A 20,563-nucleotide genomic window follows, 5' to 3' on the forward strand; every position below is an offset into this window, starting at 1 on the left:
GAGAGAGAGAGAGAGAGAGAGAGAGAGAGCAGAAATTAGAAAACGTTTACAGTACTTTTTTAATGCGGCAAACATTAAAACATAACTATTTATTGCAATTTTGCAATTGCGAATTTGCAATTTTTTTCATTAGGCTTATCGTATTCCCGGTTTTGTTGCGACGTTAGCGTTTGCCATATTCGAAACACACTATTACAAAAAAATCTCTCTCTGTTACGCGCGTCGCTAATAAATCTTGGAATACGCAAGCGACGATTGTGTTATCAGGCCGACGCGCTCCATTAAATCGGGATGACGACGTAGCAGCAGTCTTCTTTGCTTACACAGTTTCGCTTTCATCTATGTGAAAATACCACTCTATTTTTAGAATTTCGATATAATTGATAGAATTTTAGCCCTTTTCCAAAAATTTCAGAATTTTAAATATATAAAATACATAAAATGATTCGAAAATTATTACTAGTTTTATGTTTTCGTTAGAAAAATTATCTATATAGTCTTACATATACATATAATCTTATATACATTATATATAATCTATATATAATTAATTTATAAAACTATAAATATATATATTAATTTTACATACAGTTAATTGTATATAATCTTATATAAAAATTATTAATGTTTTGTTATAAATCATGATTAGAATCATACTCTTTTCAATAGAACTCTTAAAGTTGTAAAAAAATTCTTAAGAAAATTTGAAACTCTAAAAATATTTTTCAATTATTCGTATAACGTGAAACATTTCTATTTTTCCTATTTCTAATACAAAAATTATCAGAGAAATTTAATTTTATTTTAATATCAATTAAAACCAAATTAGCAATTCGCAAAAAAGCAGGTAAAAGTACTGATCAAACAAATTTTATTAAGATGTAAGGAAATATAATATTTATAACACAAATTGATAAATTGCTTAATCATAGATTTGATTATCTTATTTAAATATAAATTTAAATAATTTGAAATAGAATTTTAAAATGCATGTGATACTTGCCATTTACGAAGACTAAATGTAACAAATGAAAATGTTTTATTGCGTTTTATAGATAGAATATCAAAGTTTAAAAAATTGTTTTAAATTACTTTCTTTAGGTGTCGATTTAATTTCGATCAATGAGCATATAAAAGACAAATTATTTATACGGAGAAAATTTTTTCTTACAGTTTACCCTGAAAATATGATTCTGGGACATTATATTTTGAAGAATTTTATGTAAATTTCTCTTATTCATTAATAAAACTACAATAAAATGTAAAATAAATTTGATTAATTTTACTGAAGTACGTGGTAAAAATCTCTAAAATATTATATTGTACTACAACTATCATATTTTCTGAGTAAATTTTAAAAGATAATTCTCTCCGTGCAAAACCAGATTTAGATCGAGCAATTAAACGCAAACAAATGCGAATGAATTTACTTTGATGCGAATAACGCCGTCACTCATTGTCAGTGAAACAAACTGTTCATTCGCGTTCAGGTACTTATTTTGGATTCTATTTAACATGCGTTATGGTACCATCGTCGATAGTCTGTGCGTCAATAATCCGCCGAAAATATATCACTTAAGGTACCGGTTCGTACTACTTGTGTGCAAAACTACACTTGTGGAGATAGACGTTGTTCCATTAATCAGCCGAAAACGCGTATTTCTCCAGGAATTAATTATCTGTCTGCTCGTCTACCGTTTGTTTCGGATAATCGAATTTCCAACGCGACGCAGCCAGAGAGAGGCAGAGATGTATAGACTCTCGACTCGTATATTAAACTAATTTAAACGCGAGTGCGAGTTCCACTCTCGTTCTCATTCTCTCCCTTCCATTCTCTCTCTCTCTCTCTCTCTCTCTCTCTCTCTCTCTCTCTTTCTCTTCATTCTCTTTCTCGATTCTCGCAGTTAGTAATAGCAATAAACAAACGGGACGAACAAGCCGCGAGGCACGCGCTATTTGCTATCGATTACCGTGGGGCCAAAAAATAACAGCGATACACCGAATGGAATTGCGGCAAACATCGCGATACCGCGCTGGAAATGCTAGCCGATTGAAATCGCAGAAAGCCAAACGATATTATAAAACGAACGCGAGTGGACCAAACGGTGGTATAGCGTTCGATCGCTTAATGAAAACACCAATGCTCGTTTTGTTCAGGTTTTTCCTTTTTTTTTTACATCTGCCTCTATGCTCTCTAATTTTGTTGTGCCGTCGCAGCCGCCGATATGCAATAGCAGTTACGCGTAAATAAATAATGGACGCCGTTGTAAGTGGTGGAATATATATCGCAATGGTCTATCGATCATCTCACTGCTTAATTATAGTAGCGAGTGGGATTCAATCGCGTCGATGGTTTCTGATTAATTCAGCGCTGACCGCAGATATTTAGGCCGGCTTTGTTCTGTATCGAAAGATTGCAAGATTATGTAGCAATGTCATGAATTCGCATCATGAGATGTTTGTTCCCATTACATATTTATTTTGTATCATATATTTAAAAAGACGTGCTTACGTGAAGATAAAGAAGGAACAGTCTTTACACTGAAAGAGTTTATATATAGAAAAAAATGTAAGACATCAAGCGCGGCTAAAAAGATAAAATATCGATAATAATGACGCGATTCGCTGCAAGATTAATTTATATTGTGAAAACATGTTATTAAAATATATAAATCACATATGCATAAACAGAGAACACAAATCTGATTATATTTTATGAAGCATAAAGATTACTGTTCTCTGCATTTGTATCTTGTGAATAATCGTTAGTATTTAGTACTAATTCCGTAATAAATTTTCGTGGGAAAGAAAAATTTGAAGATTATATAGTAAAAATAAAAGATTTTCAAAGAAAAGCCGCATACTTTTTTAACTTTTTTTTTATATTTAGTTTGTTTTTAATGGTTTATAATAGGAAGTGTATATATATTTAATTGGAGACTGGCCGATAGTAAAAAAAATTATTTCAAGAAACTTATTTGATGTGTAACAAGAATTTAACATAGTTAAATTATGTAAATAATGAAGTCGAGAAATATTTTGAATAATCGCGAGTGTTATTTCATCTTCTGTCCGCAAATGAATTTAATGGTCAACCGCGAATATTTGATTGACAGATGCGGATTCAAATGCATCTGTCAAATCTAATTAAATTAATTAATTAGAATCGTTGTCATAGAATGAGATGACGTGCAGAAGTACGAGGTAAACCGCTACGCAATCAAATGAAAAGTAAACACTACATACGGGGTGTTCGAATGAGATCAGCATAATCGAGTATCAGCACGCAACACAAAATGACAGTGCATGATAATGGAACATTTCGTAAATTGTAATTATATCGTCATAATTCCGAATTCGGAATAATTCTTCGTTATTATATGTAATTCGTTGTTGATCCACAATAATGCTAATAGATAATGTATATTACATATTAATTAACATACACAAGAATTTAGATGCAATACATTATATGTATTGTTTATAGTTAATTATACAATAATAAAATTATTATAACATCAAATAAAAAAAATCTCATTTTTTTTGCCAAAATCTATCTTGAACTTAAGAATATTTATAGAGAGTAGATTTGCAAATATAATTTTCAGTTCTATATAAAACGCGCACCGATTCGATTTGAAATGCAATCATAAATTAAAATTGGAAGTGTAATATTGCAAATTACATTGACTTTTAGTTTAATAAGTTCAAGAATTGATTAAAAATATTATTTGAGCCAGAATTTGAACTTTGAACTTTTTTTCAACTATTCGGATCAAGCGTTTCACCAATTTGATTTTCGGAGTAAAAATATTTGTTATAATAATTAATAATTAATTTAAGAACGTCTCATTTTTTAATGAGACGTGCATAAATAATAAGTAGCAATTAAATTGATATGAATAAAAAATCAAATAAAAAAAGCATCAAGATCAGTTTTGACTGAAAATAGAAGGCTTTCTCTTACTTGTCTTCTTTATTCTTTATTCTTGTCGATCTAATTTCCACTCATAATCGATAGAATAAATATTTTTAAAATGTTTATTTGCAAAAAGACATTTATTAAAAAATACTGCCATATTTATATAACAAAAAAAATATACTTTTTAATAAAATATTCAAAGTTAAGTATATATAATTCTTGATTGAAACGAAGAAAAAAGTAAAACGCCCTAGATTTTGTGCTAAATATTGTATAATACTATTTTACTCGAGTACCAATGAAATGCCATTATAAGTTGTTAATTTGTGAAAAATGATATCGACTTCTGATAAAATGATGTTTTAGAAGAACATGCTGACACACAGATACGTAATGTTTTATATCGAACTGGTCAGGAATAATGTACTGACGTTTATGACCTCTTTTCTACATAATATAATGATATAGTGAGACATAATGGTGCTCTGATGTGCACGTGTGATAGTGTAAATAAATGAATATTTTATGCCCGTAATCGCGAACGCGTGCGTCCTTTGATCATTGGCTCGACCCGTGCAGGGTGCAACTTTGTAGCAAATCGGCTAAATGCGCTTGCTAACATTCTCAGAGGAAAATTAATTAATTTTATAACTATTAATGTAGTCCGCGTTATATGAAAACAGAATTACCATAAATACATATTTGATGTAAAGAGAAAGAATGTAATAAAGATTGAAAAATATGATTTAAAAATAATTTATAGGATGATTTATGAACATTTCAATTTTGTTTTCTGCAGTTGTTTGAACTTTCCATTTTTTAAATAATTAAATATAATTTTTTGTGATAAAAAGGAAGTTGGTTCTTCTTAAGTATATTATGTATATTTAAAAATGTCTACAAATAAGTCATTTTCTTAATGAAATTAGCCTTCTCATGCAATTGACAATTATGTTTCCCAAGAATTAGAATCGTCATGTCGGTATATCTGAATAAAAATATTCTGAATTAAAATATTCTAGAAAACTTAGGACTCTGCAGTTAACAAAAGCAATTAACATTGATCATTCAACTTACAAAAGTTATTTTTACATGTTTTACGTGCGTATCACTATAGAATATGTCGCTGTTTAGAGTAATGACAATTAGAGAATGAAAAAGTTCTCTTTTCATATTTTGAAGTAATATTACGCAAAGTAAAATCACACACAAAGAAAACGTAGAGTAGCTAACAGTAGGAAGGTTGCAACCGACGAGTGGTAGCAGCGACAACGAAGCGAATCGATCGTGTACGTGTAAGGGTGGTTTTTTGTGACTCACATGGGAAGCTGACTGGGGGATGAGACTGAGCATTGTGCGCGTTATGGGGATGCCTCGGGGTAGGAACACGCTGCCTGCAAAAGCAGAGAACTGCCGCCGTTACCAGGCCGCCCATGCTGAGTATCAGAAAAACAAGGGCGATGGCGAACCAAGTAGTCTGCATGCCTAGGATCGTCGACGCCTCGGAATCTGTAGTTACAATGAAAAACATGGAATTAATCAGAAAAGTTAAACTTTTAAACGATAGACGCGTTTTAAATCAATCGAAATATAATAAAAATATCAAAATATAATAAAAATAACGTACAAGGGAAGAAACATAGGATAATAATTCTGTAAAGTTTAAATTAATTAATTTATAAATTAAAATCATGATTATAAAAAATACAGAAAAAATATTTAAACAAGTGAGAGACTTTCATGATAAAAGTTACATAACATAATATAATCATCCCATAATTTTAATTAACTTTATAAAACAGGATATCTGCACAGTTTGATTTTCATTAATTCTTATTAAAATAGAAATTCTTTGTTTATAATAAATAGCGTCTTACGCTATAAAGACGATAAAGAAAAGAGTAAAAGACAATAAAGCAAAATTCTTATTGAAGTTCAAACACTTGATAATTAAGTGCGTTCATCAAAGTATCTAACCTGATACGCGTGCACTTTCATCAGAATCAGGAAATCGATAAACAATACATACTTCATGTTTTACCTTTATAAGGCTCCGTAAATAATGCGAGTAATAAAATCTTTATGGACAATGTTAATTTTGGAATAAATTAATGATCGTTGCGATAATGATAAAGTAAATGATATAGTGGTTGCTTTATTATTTATAAAGCACAAAGTGCGGTGCATAAAATGATAGAAAAAACTACGTAAAATATATAAATAATAAATTCCGAAAATTTCTGAAAATTTTTAAAATTGTTACAGAATTATGGCAAAATTATTGTCTTATGTCACTCGTATTTAAAAATTATTTAAAATTAAAATACATGATATTATCATTATATAATTACGAATTATACGAATGGTTGCTAATTACAGTCGAAAATTGTGACAGGAATATGAATTAACAAAATATTAGTAGATATACTAAATTCCAGCAAGCGCGAATATTATGTGACAAGTCTGTAATTTACTCCGCTGCTATTGCAAGTTACTCTTGGATATATAATGAATATATGGCATTTAACCTCTTCAGATATTGATGCACACGTGCTGTCAACTATTAACATAAATGTTATGTAAATTTTCGCGTGCATTTGCAACCATTTCTCTTCCACAATAAATAACAATTTTCATGTAGATATAAAAATAAAGGAAATCATTACATTTTGCTATTATGAAACGCTTGATAAATCATTGGATATACAAGTTCAATTATCCACAAAATGAGAAAAAATGAGAAAACTCTCTGAATTTTTATTTATCTATTATAAAAGAATTAAATTTGATTCTCTATAAATGACGCAAAATTTATTTTATTTAATAAATAAAATTATTATTACCGACACACAACACGTACATCCGCACACTATGTTTTATAAAACCATTTCTGTAAATGTGATTTACGAATTGTACGAATTTATCTCATTTTAACCATTTTATCTCGAATTAAAATTATGTACGACTAACTTTTGGTGGTATAAAATATTTGTGAAACGTTTTATGTTTTCGTTATTTAAAACTACCGCATGACTAACCATACTAAATCATGTGAGATTATATCTTTATGATCTAAATCGCTTTACTCGTTAAATATAGCGTGTCTCAAAAGATACACATAGTTCCTTGATATATGATATGACTTGATGACGAATATATTGATTTCATGTTAACTATGTATGTTATTACCATTTATAGTGCTAATTATTAGCATTTGAAGCAATAATGAAACGTCACGAATGATGTCTAACGATGATCCTTTTAGCAAAATAGGAAGATTGTAAAATATAAATTATCTTTTTAATATTTGGTTAATATCAACGCGATTAAATTTTAAGATTTTGAATGTAATCTTCTGTGTACTTAAAATTGCTAAGAATTAAGTTGAAAAAATAAATTTGTAGTAATTAGAACTTACTGGCACAAAGGGTGGAAGTGGCCTCATCAGATCCGTCGCCGCAGTGATTCACGCCGTCACAAAGAAGATCCGTCTCGATGCAAAATTCATTCTGAGTGCATCGAAAGTCTTTGCAGGTGTGCTCTAAAAAATGATAGAATATTTATTAATGTATGGAAAAAATATTTTCATAACTTAATGTTTTAAAGTAAACATTCGTGTTGTTTTCGCGTGAATTTATTCTGTCATATTTTGTTTGGAAAAATATTACATTACATTTTGTTTGCATCTCTTATTCGAATCTGTCTAATAAATATACATGACAGTTTAATTGCTGTTACACATTGAAAGCTATTTACAGTGAATAAGACATGATATATTTTCTTTATCCATAGAAAATGAAGGATCTCGTCGAAGGTTTATGCACCTTTCGAGCTCGAGGCAAGTTCTCTTCTATGCATGACGGAATTTGAATGACAGGTAATTTTGAGAGTGTGCAAGACTTTTTCACGTATAATGTTTCACGTAATTTTTCATAACACAGATATTTGTGGCGTTATATACGTGATTATTTTTAAAAAATAAATTTTTTACAACGGAAAGTTTCAAAAGATGAAAATAATTTTATGAGTAATTGTAAAAGAAATTATAATACTATATGTACAATGATATTATTTATGAGGAAAATTAATTTTTTTATACTGAAAATTTTAAGAATGGAAAATAAATTTTATATATATATAAAACGCATTTATATGAAAAATTTAAAAAGTGAGAAAAGTAAAAGAGAAATTAGTTTTAATAATTTACATTTTTTTGTAATCTTTAAAAAAAAAGCTTGACTAACATTTATTTAACAATGTTAGAGATCAATTGGACTAAAATTGATTCCTGATTTTCTTCTCAAAGTACATTTGATTTTATTTTTTAGTTCTATCTTTATTTTATTCAAGAGAGAAAGCACATTAGCTAAAAGGAGGAATTTAAAATTTAAACTGCACTTGATATATATTTAAATGGAACGAAACAAATCGAGATCCCTTCGAGTCGTAAGTACGTTATTAATAGTTTAATGAATAAAATGTCCGTGTACATCCAATGACGGTTACAAAGAACAAATTTAATGAGATGTCTGATGAGATTGCCAACTGATACGATTAATTAGCTAACATGCAATTTGAATATCGGTCATCTGCCGAGTTATAATCCACCGTGCTATTTAATATGAAATTACTAGCAATCGTAATTTGACTATCACTTCGCGGGAAAATTAGCCTCCATCATCCCGTGTGTGAATATAAAAGCAACTATGTAATTATAACGTGTAATTATATGAATTCGAAGATATATTTGATAAGAAGAAAAATTCGCATGCACGCGATTTAATTACGAGAATCACTCAAAACTTAAATTGAGGCTAATGACTTTGATAAATTTACTCTTTTGTTAATGAAATTTCTATAAACGTTATAGTATGCATGCATGTTGCAAATTAAATTGTTTTATATCAAATTTTAATTCAGAAAGGATCAATACACTTATTAATGTTTACTTCCTCATCTGGTTATATAATAAAATATTGTTTCTTATAAACTGCGATTTGTGTCTTATAAATTTAGCGTTTTATATTAATATTATACAATTTCTGTATATTATACAAAATTGGTAACACATATATTTTGCTTTAATTTTGCGATAACATAGAATTAATAATTGAATTTGAAACTGTTTCATGCTTTACAATAACGGTATTCCAAATATTTGGTATTTACGCTTTAAAGCGATTTTCGATCGAGCGGAAAGAGCATTTCTGACGCATTCTTGGACATCGAACAGTCGTAATTCTCGAAGCATCTGGTCTAATTACGGACCAACTCGTGGAATGTGAGTAATAACGAGTGATAAGTTTCACCGATTGTGAAAAAGCTCATGTTGGGCGGCGAAGACAGCGATTTCCCGCGTTCTCTCTCCCGTTGGCAATTATAACTCTTCGAGGGCTTCTGAAATCGCAGAGAAGGTAATAAAAGGATCGACAACGGTTCGAAAGGATAGAGCATGCGACAAAAAGGCACACAGACGATCATATGTAATTTTATGTAATTTAACAGTTGAGATTCCTTTCCTTCTATCTGAACTTTCATGATTTGCTGCCATTTGCGAAGTTTTTATTAACGTTCTGGCAAAAAAGTGATCCAAGAATAATATCGTTTAACAGCGGGAATTATTTTATACCACGCTGAACTACATATAGAATTTTCATATGACATTCGAAAGTGAAATAATCTCGTTCTTTATGGATTTATCGAGAATATCATTTAATATTAATAATAATTGTTGTAAATGCATAATAACTACTGTGCGATCATTTTTGTACGTAATGCCAACGTGAGAGAGAAAGTGAGAGGAGGTGACAAGAACAACTGTATGGACATCCGACAGAGTCAATGTTTAACCTCTCGGATTGGCCAATCATTTAACGTTGGACGGTGGACACCGTATACACGCTCAAATATGCTCAATATGCCGACGAAATTAACAGTCGTGGCTAAGCAAACGGATGCGCAGTCACGCTGCACCGCTGATGTGCAGTAATACCAAGTGTTATGCACATTGACACGCGCGTGTATTCACATTTGCACAAGCTTATAGGCTCGGTAGATTCGCATATGTATGTACTGAGAATGGAAATGCACGTGGTACCTGTGAAGTTTGCTCGCTTCCATTCTCACAAAGAACAGAGGGATGTAGACTTTTTATGCGTGCATTTTTAAGTGCATTCTCGAAATAGTTTGACATAATTAGTAATTTCTTACACGAGTAGTTACAATGTATTTAATTATTAATGTACATTCTGATGAATTTCAAAGTTCAGAATATACACTGTTAAATTTATAATGTCAAATTATATGCAATTTGAGTTATTTTTTTATCATTTTTTTCAGCTCGCTGCTGCTCCTATTTAATATATCGTTAATTTAACTACGAAATGGAATTAAACAATTAATGCAAAAGAATGTATTAAATTTCACTAAATTTAATTTAATTTATTCAAATTTAATTTATTATTTACAAGTGCATACACACGTTATTTACTTTGAAACTAATCACAGAAATAGACTGAATTATATTTTACATATAAAAGTTAAAAATAACAAAATATTATAATATTTAACTTATGGTATTGGATTAACTTAACTTATGGTATGGTATTGCTTCTTTGATATCTAACAGCGTACGCAAGAAAGAGATATTTAAATACAATTATTGTATGAATTTTTTTCTATAAATGATATTTTTTATTATTTCTGAACTTTTTTGTTTGAAAATCATTCTGAATTAAAAATCAAAATTTATAACAAAGTTTAAAAATTTACAGAATATGCGTATTTTTATAACTATTTGCATTTGAATATCTGATATGGTGATGAGAGAAGAGCGTGAGTGTGTTCGACGTTTAAAAATAAAAATATTAAATTAATTATGTTATTAAATAAAGAGATAAAATATCGAAGAAATAATTTTCATCGAGCTGTTAAAACTGAAGCGGAATTTACCTCTCGCCTGCAGGAAGGACTTCATTAAATTCTGTCGTGAGATATAACACTTGCATGCGAAAGCACGTGGAGGTGCCATGCCAACTTATATCGAAAAAGATTCCTATAATCTTTTGAGAGACATGCAATTCCACAATCTGTAACGTATTTTGTGACTTTATTATACGATAATAAAAGATACAGTATAACTTTTAATCGAATACGACACTTCAGACACGTTTTATAAATATTATAGTTTTATAGAGAATTTTATTTTAATTTAAAGTACAGTGTTTCAATTCTTAAATTAAAAGTAGACGTTTAAATATTATTATAGATTGAAATTCTTGTAGTTATATTTTTGTGAAAAAATAAAAGATATTCCAGAGTTTATATTTAAGCGATATCGTATTATCCAACATTAAATTTAATTTTCTTTCTCCGGGTGATTATGTCTCATAACTTTTTATGAGTCTGGCTGTGCATTACGAACGTTTTCGTTTTTGCCAGTGCCATTAGTAAGAGTGAAGCTATAGACGGGTCCGTTTACGCATATTGAAACATGGAGGCCAATCTTTTTTGCACTTTACGCGCAAACTTGTCGTCAGGCTTGAAACAGAATGTTGCATTATCCGATATTGACGACATGACCGAGTTAAAAATGCGGAACTAATGGACTGTAATTACGTTTTTCTCAATTCAAAAATAAATTAATTACAGTTAAGTTATCAAAAATTTAACAAATATAAAATATTAATTATATTATATTATTTTTTTTAACACAATAAGCTGATGTGTGGAATTCATTTGTATTGTTCCATATATAAAGTCATAACACTGTCATCACGGTTGTCACTTCTTTGATTTTCAGCTGGAAAGTCTATCTTTGGAATGAAGCTCTCTGTTGATGGAATTTTTGATAGGAGAGTCATCACAAGTGTTGCTATTTTTCCAGCAACTACGGCACCTTTCAGTACATATTCGACATGTGCGATGTTTTCACTGGGTGGGTTTTGTTAGATATTTTCCCTTGTAAAAATTTTCGTAATAGAACAGCGGGGCTGTTGTCAGATGTTGTTTCAAACCTGGGAGTTAACTAACTCTGATTCGCCATTTTGAAATATTTTGGTTTTAAACCTGAAGTTGATCTCAAGGGGATTTTGTTTCAAACCTGGGTTCTCTCAGGGGAAGCAAAATGAAGACGAAAATCCAAAATCAATACAATATTAATCGCATTCTTTGACACAAATAATTGTTTTAATTGTTTTAATGGCATTTTGGATATCCAGATGAATTGACTTCAAAATAAGCCTTCAAGACGAGCGCATTAAAGACTATTTTGAAAGATGATTGAAGCTGATGAAAGCTTTCAACTGTTGAAAAAACATTCTGAGTAGTTCATTAAGGTTGGAAGGAAAAAAACTATGTTGAAAGTTTTCATTAATAAAATTTATGTATCTTCATTTCTTGATTTTTCCTGAATTTAGTCTTCAAACTTTTCAGAGAGATCGTGCCGATATTACCAGTCGTCCAATCCACTTATTTAAATTTTCAGAGAAAACGTAATATTTGATTTATAAGTTAATTTTTTATTCCAATACAAATGAATGTGTATTGGAAAATATTCCAGATCAATTTAGATCGTGTGAGAAATGAGAGAAGGAAACAGCTTTGCTTTTTTATGTTGCGCCTACTGTTTTGCTCCATATTTATTGTTATTGTTAATCTTATCCGTATGACAATCTGCTCGTAAGACCAAAGTCAGAGATCGCGTGAGGAGGATTGCATATTAAGCCGTAAGCGACACACGCTTATGTTGATAACGCCGGTGATGACGTTAATGATGATAATGACGATAATCCCAAGATCCTGTTATTACAATAGTGATGCATTCCATTGAGATCGATGAGCCCGATGTTACATATACTATATATTTGTCTTTTATTCCAAATAACAAAAATGTTTGAGAATTTTCCAAAGGAAATGTTTAGATACATTAACTTATATCAAACATAATATGATAATATAATATAACTTTTATCAAATATAATACATAGAAATGACAGTTTTGTTGAAGTATCTAAAAATTTAACTTGTAACAAATCTAAAAAATAATTTGTTGGACCATTAAAATAATTATATAGGTCGCTTATGCTAGTAGAATTTTAAAGCTTTTATAATAATGTTCATCGTGCTTGAGATTTCTATGTAATTATTTTGATGAATTTTTGCACGTTTGTATCTATTAGCTAAATCTTTAGATTAGCTAACACTTTAGCAAAATTCTTTCATATGTGTAGTTGGTTGATTAAAAATTCACTAGAAAGCGTGTTCCATCACACAATAGTAGAGGTACATCTATACACCATTGTGATACGATGACATTATCTTTCAATCATTGCCCTATTTACATTTGATTAATGCATGATGCTTTAAAAACTATTATAGCATTTTGTAAGCCCGATGACTTTGCGACACCACATTTTATCCGTATACATAATGTATTAACTGCTTTAGCACGGAAATTTTTTATTGGCAAAAAAATTGTTTAATAAATCACTTTCCTCTATAATCAACAAGAAAATAAATTGTTAGAAATTTATTCAAATAACGGACGGACGCGATAAAAATAAAGCGTTCACGTGGAAATTCAGTATCGCCTATAGCAATAACAAGAGATTATAATATCTAATAATATACTTCAATAAACAAATTATATATACATTCAATTAATTTTATACATTATTTTTAATACATCGTTTAATACATTTAACACATTATATTTCATTACGCTAATTTTTTTTATCTGTTAAGTCTGTTTGTATTTATCGCTTATTTCTTTTTCAATTGAAGATTTTCGTGCTTTATCGAAAGTAAGTTGGAGACGAGAGATATACTGACGATGAAGCATGTTCGCGTTCGAATGCATGCCTATTAATTTCGCAACGATGTGTAATCGCGCGTTCCATGGACGTAAAATCTATTCCGACGGTGGGTGCCGACTGGGAGTCGGCGGTTTCGGATTACAAATACGCCTCGTCTCGTACCTCGCCGTTCTGCACAACGAGCTTCGCTGGGGTGGTTCGCGTTACGGAAGCATCATGCAAATGCATAAACACATTATTTGCTTGTACCGCGGGGGCGAAATTCTGGCTTGCGAAGTTACGTGGGGCAAAGGACGAGGAACAATAAGGTATAGAGCAGAAAGGAGATCACAATAGTGACGTAATATTTGCAGGAAAAAGCTTAGATAATTAAAATAAACTCCTTACTTAAACTAAACTCCTTCAATCAAAGAAATTCTCTTTAAATATTTAACAATTAATATTATTTATTGATTAAAAAAATATTTATTAAAATATATTATTATATAATTAACATATATTTATTAAAATGTTTATATTAAAACTGTCATAGTTCGCACATTTATATTACAATAAACCATTTAAGTGAACATTACAATAATAAAATATGCTTTAGATACAAATATTTTATTATCTGCATTGTCTTAAAGATTAATTAACGGAAAGTCAATTATATTTGTCAATAATGGCTGTAGTAATTTGTGCTTTCGAAACTAAGTTACGTTCCTGAATCACTAACAAGAAACCACGACAAAGAAGGACAAGAGGCAAGAGGGTGGCACAGAACGTGTGCAAGGCATGTGTGGGAACCATCCGTATGGAAATCGGCTTCCTCTCGCCCTTCACATCCTAATTCCTCGTTCAATCTCGTGCACGATCACCTCAAGCAACACGCGCATGCTCACGCGAGCGTAAACATAAGGGATGAGCACCCTTGGTGCACGCGCGGTTGCACCACATACACATGCCCGCGGTGTTTATTTCGCCGTCGTTTCCTCCTCAAAGTCCCTAATTCCCTTCCTTCACTCTATTACCACCGTGAGAAGCATGTTATCGTAAATTTAGCGTTGTCAAACGGTCTCCTCCTTTTATGGCCGTTAAAACGCATCGTGAATTCTTAATCGAATGATCCCGGGACATACCTCGTAATAGCATTACAAGACGCGAACCTGAACAAAATCGGGTGGGATCGAACCTCTTAAAACTCGAGAAACTCAGTGAAGAACCTTAAAGGCGTGAGTGTGCTAATGAATTTCCTTTTCGCGCTGGTTGCCTCGAAATTGCTCGTTGCGTCGTCTATTATAGATCGCTTCGTTAAAATTCGCCATTATTATCAATTTCAAGACAGTAATTAAGTTTCAACAAAATTGATTTTGATGTTATCATCTAAAATTTTTACTTAGCAACGATTTCGCTCTGCTTTTATATGAAATAAAAACTGATAAAGGACGAAAAAGTTAACTTGTATTCTATAAGATCTCTTGTAATGATTTCTGTCTTTTTTTTTGTTCTATTCGATTCTATTTCTTTTCATTGCCTTTTTACAACGATTTAAATTTAGTTTGACTCAGCACGGTTTTATGCATTTCTTGCGTAAATTCTCTCTTGTCAGGTGATATCTGTATATCATTATACTTGGTAAATCTCACTATAAAACAATCGAATTTAAGAGAGAGAGGTAGCTCTTGCAAGGTAAAATGCTTCTTCGAATCGACTCACTCATTTCTCGCCCATTGCCTCGAGGATGACGCTTAAAATTGTCACTTGTGAACCAAGGGTGTCGTTGCAAGGCAACGTAAATATTACAAGAATCGCCCTCGCGGAAACCCTTGGAGAAACAATGCGGAATGGCTCTCAGAAGGGTAGGCAAAAGTCAATATCGCAGTTTGGTGCAAAAGGTCGTAAAAGGGAGAAAGAAAGAGAACCGCCGTACAAGTGAATCGCGTACTATTCTTTACGAAAGCTATAGCTTTAGCCGGGGCCCCGCATAAACCTATGAGCTGGTTTCATTCATAAAATGCATCGCGTGTCTGTAACGTTACATGTGATAGGGTGTTCCCGGTGCAACGAATTGCGAGGTGCAACAACCGTGAACCGGCAGTCCGGGGGTTAATGTCCGCGGATGATTGAACGTGTCTGACATCTTGCGCTTCCACGCTTGCGTCTAAAATAAAGGGCGTGTCAAACGCAGGCCTTATCGCTCCAAGAGCATTTGCATTTAACCAACATTGGGCATCTACGCATAAATAATAATCTAGAATAAACAGCAGTGAATGATCGAGTCTCGATGTACGATTGTCGATGTGAATTTATATTTACCTCTATCGTTATAGAAAATATTTAAAATATTAAATAAATACGTGATTTATTTAATTACTTTTTTGAAATTATATAAATAACAGAAGCGTACATTAATACTTTAATAATTATTTATTTGTATTATTAAAAGAAACTTATTTAATTGCACATATTTATTTATATTTTAAATACTTTAAAGTTAAAAATTCTTTCTGTTCATTCTTTCTATTCTTTCTTTTGCTGTTAATTTATTAAAGCTTAATTTTTTTCAATAATATAAATCTTTTTCGTGAACATGATTTAGTGGCGGTAGTTTCTTCCGAAAAAAAAAACATAAATCTGGAATTTAAACTGAATTCTGGTTAAACTTTTAGTATCTTTTCGAAATTTACAGTCAAAGTAGAAGATAGTAAGTTAATAGGAGCACTTTCATTAATTAATTATAGGATAGTTTCAAATAGAAGGGTTAAGCTACGAGATCTAGCGGTATAATGATTATCTTTGTATCGTCGAACCATTCTAGCCGTAATGGAAATGTCTACAAGCTGCAGCTCCGTGTACATTTTATGTCAATGTCGGGCATGGACCTGGATTGACTTTAATGTGTGGATTAAAGCGGGTGAATCGAAATCCTGAGAATAATCCTACCAGGACACAGTCAATTAAATCGAAGTGAGAACCGGTAAAGCTAAGGATCTTCATCAGAATCCTTGGAATCGCTCTTCCAAGTCTGATGTTACGCGGCCCACTAGCGCACACAGTAGCGTGATTTCACCATCTCTTGTTCGCATTCTGATATTTATTGTTGGAACAAAGAGAAATTACTTTTTTCTATCGGATTGATTCGTTTTATACGAATCCTGAGCACACAAACTTTTTCAGAGCCATCGAATCAAGAGCTTTTGCTTCACTGGCAAAAATAAACGCGAATGGTTTTCTGAAGAGATTACATGAATTTTAAAGGTATTAACGGTTTCAGGCGCAATTTATACAGACCGCATGTCCAATTTAGTCGATACATTTTCACATTCAAATAAAATCCTTGGAGTACAGTAGGTATATATATATATATATATATTTTTTTTTTTTCCTACATCGAATTCAATTCTAGAAATAACAATATACATTGCTATATATTGTCATATTATGATTAACTTAAATTTTTCTATATCAAAAAATATGCTATAAATAGTTCTTTTTTTATAAAATTACAAATAGCAGTAATTTTATACAGTAAGTTGATATTTTGAAGTAATAATTTGAAGTAATAATTTGATATCTCAAGTAATAAGATTGAAAGTAATATAATTACAAAATCAGAGAGAATAATTAGAATACCGTATCGCGTAAAATTTAAAATTAAATGCCTTTGTTTCAAAATAATAGTTTCTATTTGTTTCCGCGTCCTACTTTCCTTTCTTTATGAATTTACTAGTTTTATTTTAATCTAACCTACATGCACGTACATTTATAAAAAAGTTAGACAGAATAGAATAAAGCTTTTATTCCAAATAATTTTTATTAAAATTATTAAAAACTATAAAGAAAAACAATAAGATAACAATATCACTGTTTAATTCTGATAAAAGTATCTGTATTTATATTTTATATTGAAAAAACAAATAAAACAAGAAATTTATTGATTCAAAAATATAATTTAAAAAATAATAATTTAAAAAATATATATATGTAATTATTGTATTTTATTTGACTATAATTTAAAATGCAAATTCTATAGTGTACGTTTAATAATCGTTTATGTTCTAATACTTTATTTTATTAACATAAACGACAATATAAACATGTTATCTTTGATATCAGTGCACTTGTAAACCGCGAGCGCGGAATGGTGGAGTGTATCGTTGATTAAATTTCATCGGTGGTTTGCCCTACATCGTCCATTTCGACGAAGTTTCGCCGAATGACAAAACTTTTCGTGCACATACACTAAACGCGACATATTACTGCGCATTTATCCCTTGTATCGTGTTGGGGAAACCAGTACCGCTAGGGTCTCATCCGTTATTACACGAAGCTGGTTACTGCGCAATTTGCTAAAATCAAGCCTAGGAAATCATCGTTTCATTTGTAAACGGGTACATACCGTAAATAATGCACTTTCCGATTGAGATGAGAAATATGATTGCGATTGTCTCTCTCCAAATTTTAGTAATATTCAGCTTTTCTAGTAATATTCTTTTTTAGTAATATTCAGAGAAAAGATAATTAATTAAATATTTTGAAAGAAATATAATTATAACTCTAATGATAAGACTTATAATTAAAAACAAGAAAAATATATACATAAAAATTATAATAATTTTTACTTAATTTTTTGAAAATTTTTTGGTTGTAATATTTTGATTCACGAATTTTGTGATACCCTGTATATATTTATACATATTTTTATTATAATCTTTATAACATTGATTATAATAATATTTATCTATTAAAAATAATATTTATATATAGATTTAAAAAAAAAATGAAATGTTTAAAAATGTCAATGAATAAAATGAAAGGACTAAAGATTTTTGTTTCGCAATAACAAATTCTAAAAATAATTTTTCTTTTATTTTAAAAATTTCCACATATTCCTTTTATAACTTTTTCGAGAAAGATGTGCTTAGACATCTTATCGAAAGTGCGTGTTTATATATAAAAGCTCTTCGAAATTGATATTTGTTCGAGCTTGTCACGTTAGCCAGCTACTAAAAAAAAATTACATGAATTGAAACGCAATACTGAATTTAAAATTCTACTACTGGCACTACACAAACGTATAATTTACACTATTCTTATTTTATTAATAAAAATTAGTATAAAAACATATTTTTAAAAATATGTCTCTTTCATGATTTGTAAGCATATGGCGAATGCAATTTTTACGTGATGTTTGCATAAAAAGAATAACTAATGTGTAAATAAAAAATATGAGTTCAGTTTTATGAAGCTTTTATTCAAATATAACTCAGCTGTACGTGCTTCTGAATATTCGTCAAATTCTATGCCGAAGGCAAAACCTAGAAGCTGAGGATATCGACACGTCCATTCCGTGAAACGAGAAGATTGCCGGGTAAAGTGAAACTGCCAGTGATTGTAGGGAATTATCGTACAAGAGCGTGCGTGAATAAAACTGTAGAAAATAAGGCATCATTGGCACAAAATGGTCAGATAGATAATAATGTCTTTATGTTAGCCTCGATCGTCTGTCGATACATTGATAAAAAACTATTTCAATCTCAAAAATATGTTCCTCTTTTATAAAACTACACTGTTATTACTACATCAAACAGACAAATACATTTTTAATTTTAGTTTTATATTATTTTTTATTGTATAAACTCAATAATATATTATCAATTCTCTAAGTATAAGTTTAAAAATATAAATAATAATAAAAATAAAGGAAATGTATAAATATAATTGATAATCAATATAATAATATAAAAAAAGCAATAACAAAGACGAGCAAAACAAAATGTATTGTAAAAAATTAAATAAAATTTAACATGTCCAATATATTATAATTAACTAATTTCGATTTTACAAAGTTTTCTTTAATTGTATATATATATATAGGATGCGTCATCAAAATCCGGACAAATTTCAATTTAAATTTTCCACTATATTGTGCCTCCGCAAGAGGTTGTTGTTGGCAGAAAGCCTGATGCTTCTAGTAAACAGTCTACTAGTATTCTCAAAATGACCGCGATGTTGAAACCAAATGCAGAGTATAATTCGATCATCGAAGGCCTTCGTGCTGAACGCTCAGCAACAAATAATTCGGTTCTTTGGATACTCAAGATCAACCATTTATTTACATTGTGGTAAAATATACGGCTTTAAAACAGTCCAACAAAGATTCCAGTATGCCAGTGAGGAAGAGTCATCCGAAAGAATTCTTCGCATCGTGAAGACCGCAGTTATTGAAAGGGCTCAAGCGCTAATTTCGGATGATCCTGAGCAATCGTTGCGAAAATTAGCATCAATTGTTGATTGTAAGCGAGCCAACAATTGCCGAGGAGGACCTTCGATACAATTCATACATCAAAGATACAACAGATGCTCTCTGAGGCTGCCAAGCCGAGTTGCTCGCCTTGGTTCCCATTCTGGGACTCCCAATAGCCCAGATTTAAATCCCTTGGACTAATATGGAGCGTAATTGAAAGAGTCATAAACAAGTTTCGGCATCCAATGTGACGTCATTAAGGACCGCTTGAGATAGCATTTGTCGACATGGATAGCGTACGTGCGAACACTTCAGACCAAGAATAGAAATCGTCATTCAAGCTAATGGGAGATATATCGAATAATGTTGTTCTATAGGGATCTTCCAAGTGCCACGTAAAAGGATTTTTGTAACATTTAATTTTTCATTAATAATATTTTGTTTAAAGAGATTGTTCGATTTGTCCAGATTTTGTGTGACGTACCCTGTGTATATATATATATATATATACAAGATGTATACTAAGTACACTAAAAGAGTTCAATTATTAATTTATTTATTTTAATGAAACTTTAAACATATACAAAGTTTTAGCAA

The 20,563-nt window shown here is 30.6% G+C and overlaps 1 protein-coding gene across 1 annotated transcript in view; it reads right to left on the bottom strand.

The window, feature by feature from the left end:
* The window catches only part of LOC108694492, a 104,208-nt gene that overhangs the window by 8,137 nt on the left and 75,508 nt on the right, over positions 1-20,563 (bottom strand). The window contains exons 4-5 of the mRNA XM_018204044.1: positions 7,341-7,463; positions 5,243-5,431 (exon numbers count right to left, since the gene is read on the bottom strand). Of these exons, the coding sequence (XP_018059533.1) occupies positions 5,243-5,431; positions 7,341-7,463 (312 nt within the window). The remainder of the gene's footprint in view (positions 1-5,242; positions 5,432-7,340; positions 7,464-20,563) is intronic.

The sequence above is a fragment of the Atta colombica genome, unplaced genomic scaffold (genome assembly GCF_001594045.1).
Source record: "Atta colombica isolate Treedump-2 unplaced genomic scaffold, Acol1.0 scaffold12, whole genome shotgun sequence".
In the NCBI taxonomy this organism is placed as follows: domain Eukaryota; kingdom Metazoa; phylum Arthropoda; class Insecta; order Hymenoptera; family Formicidae; genus Atta; species Atta colombica.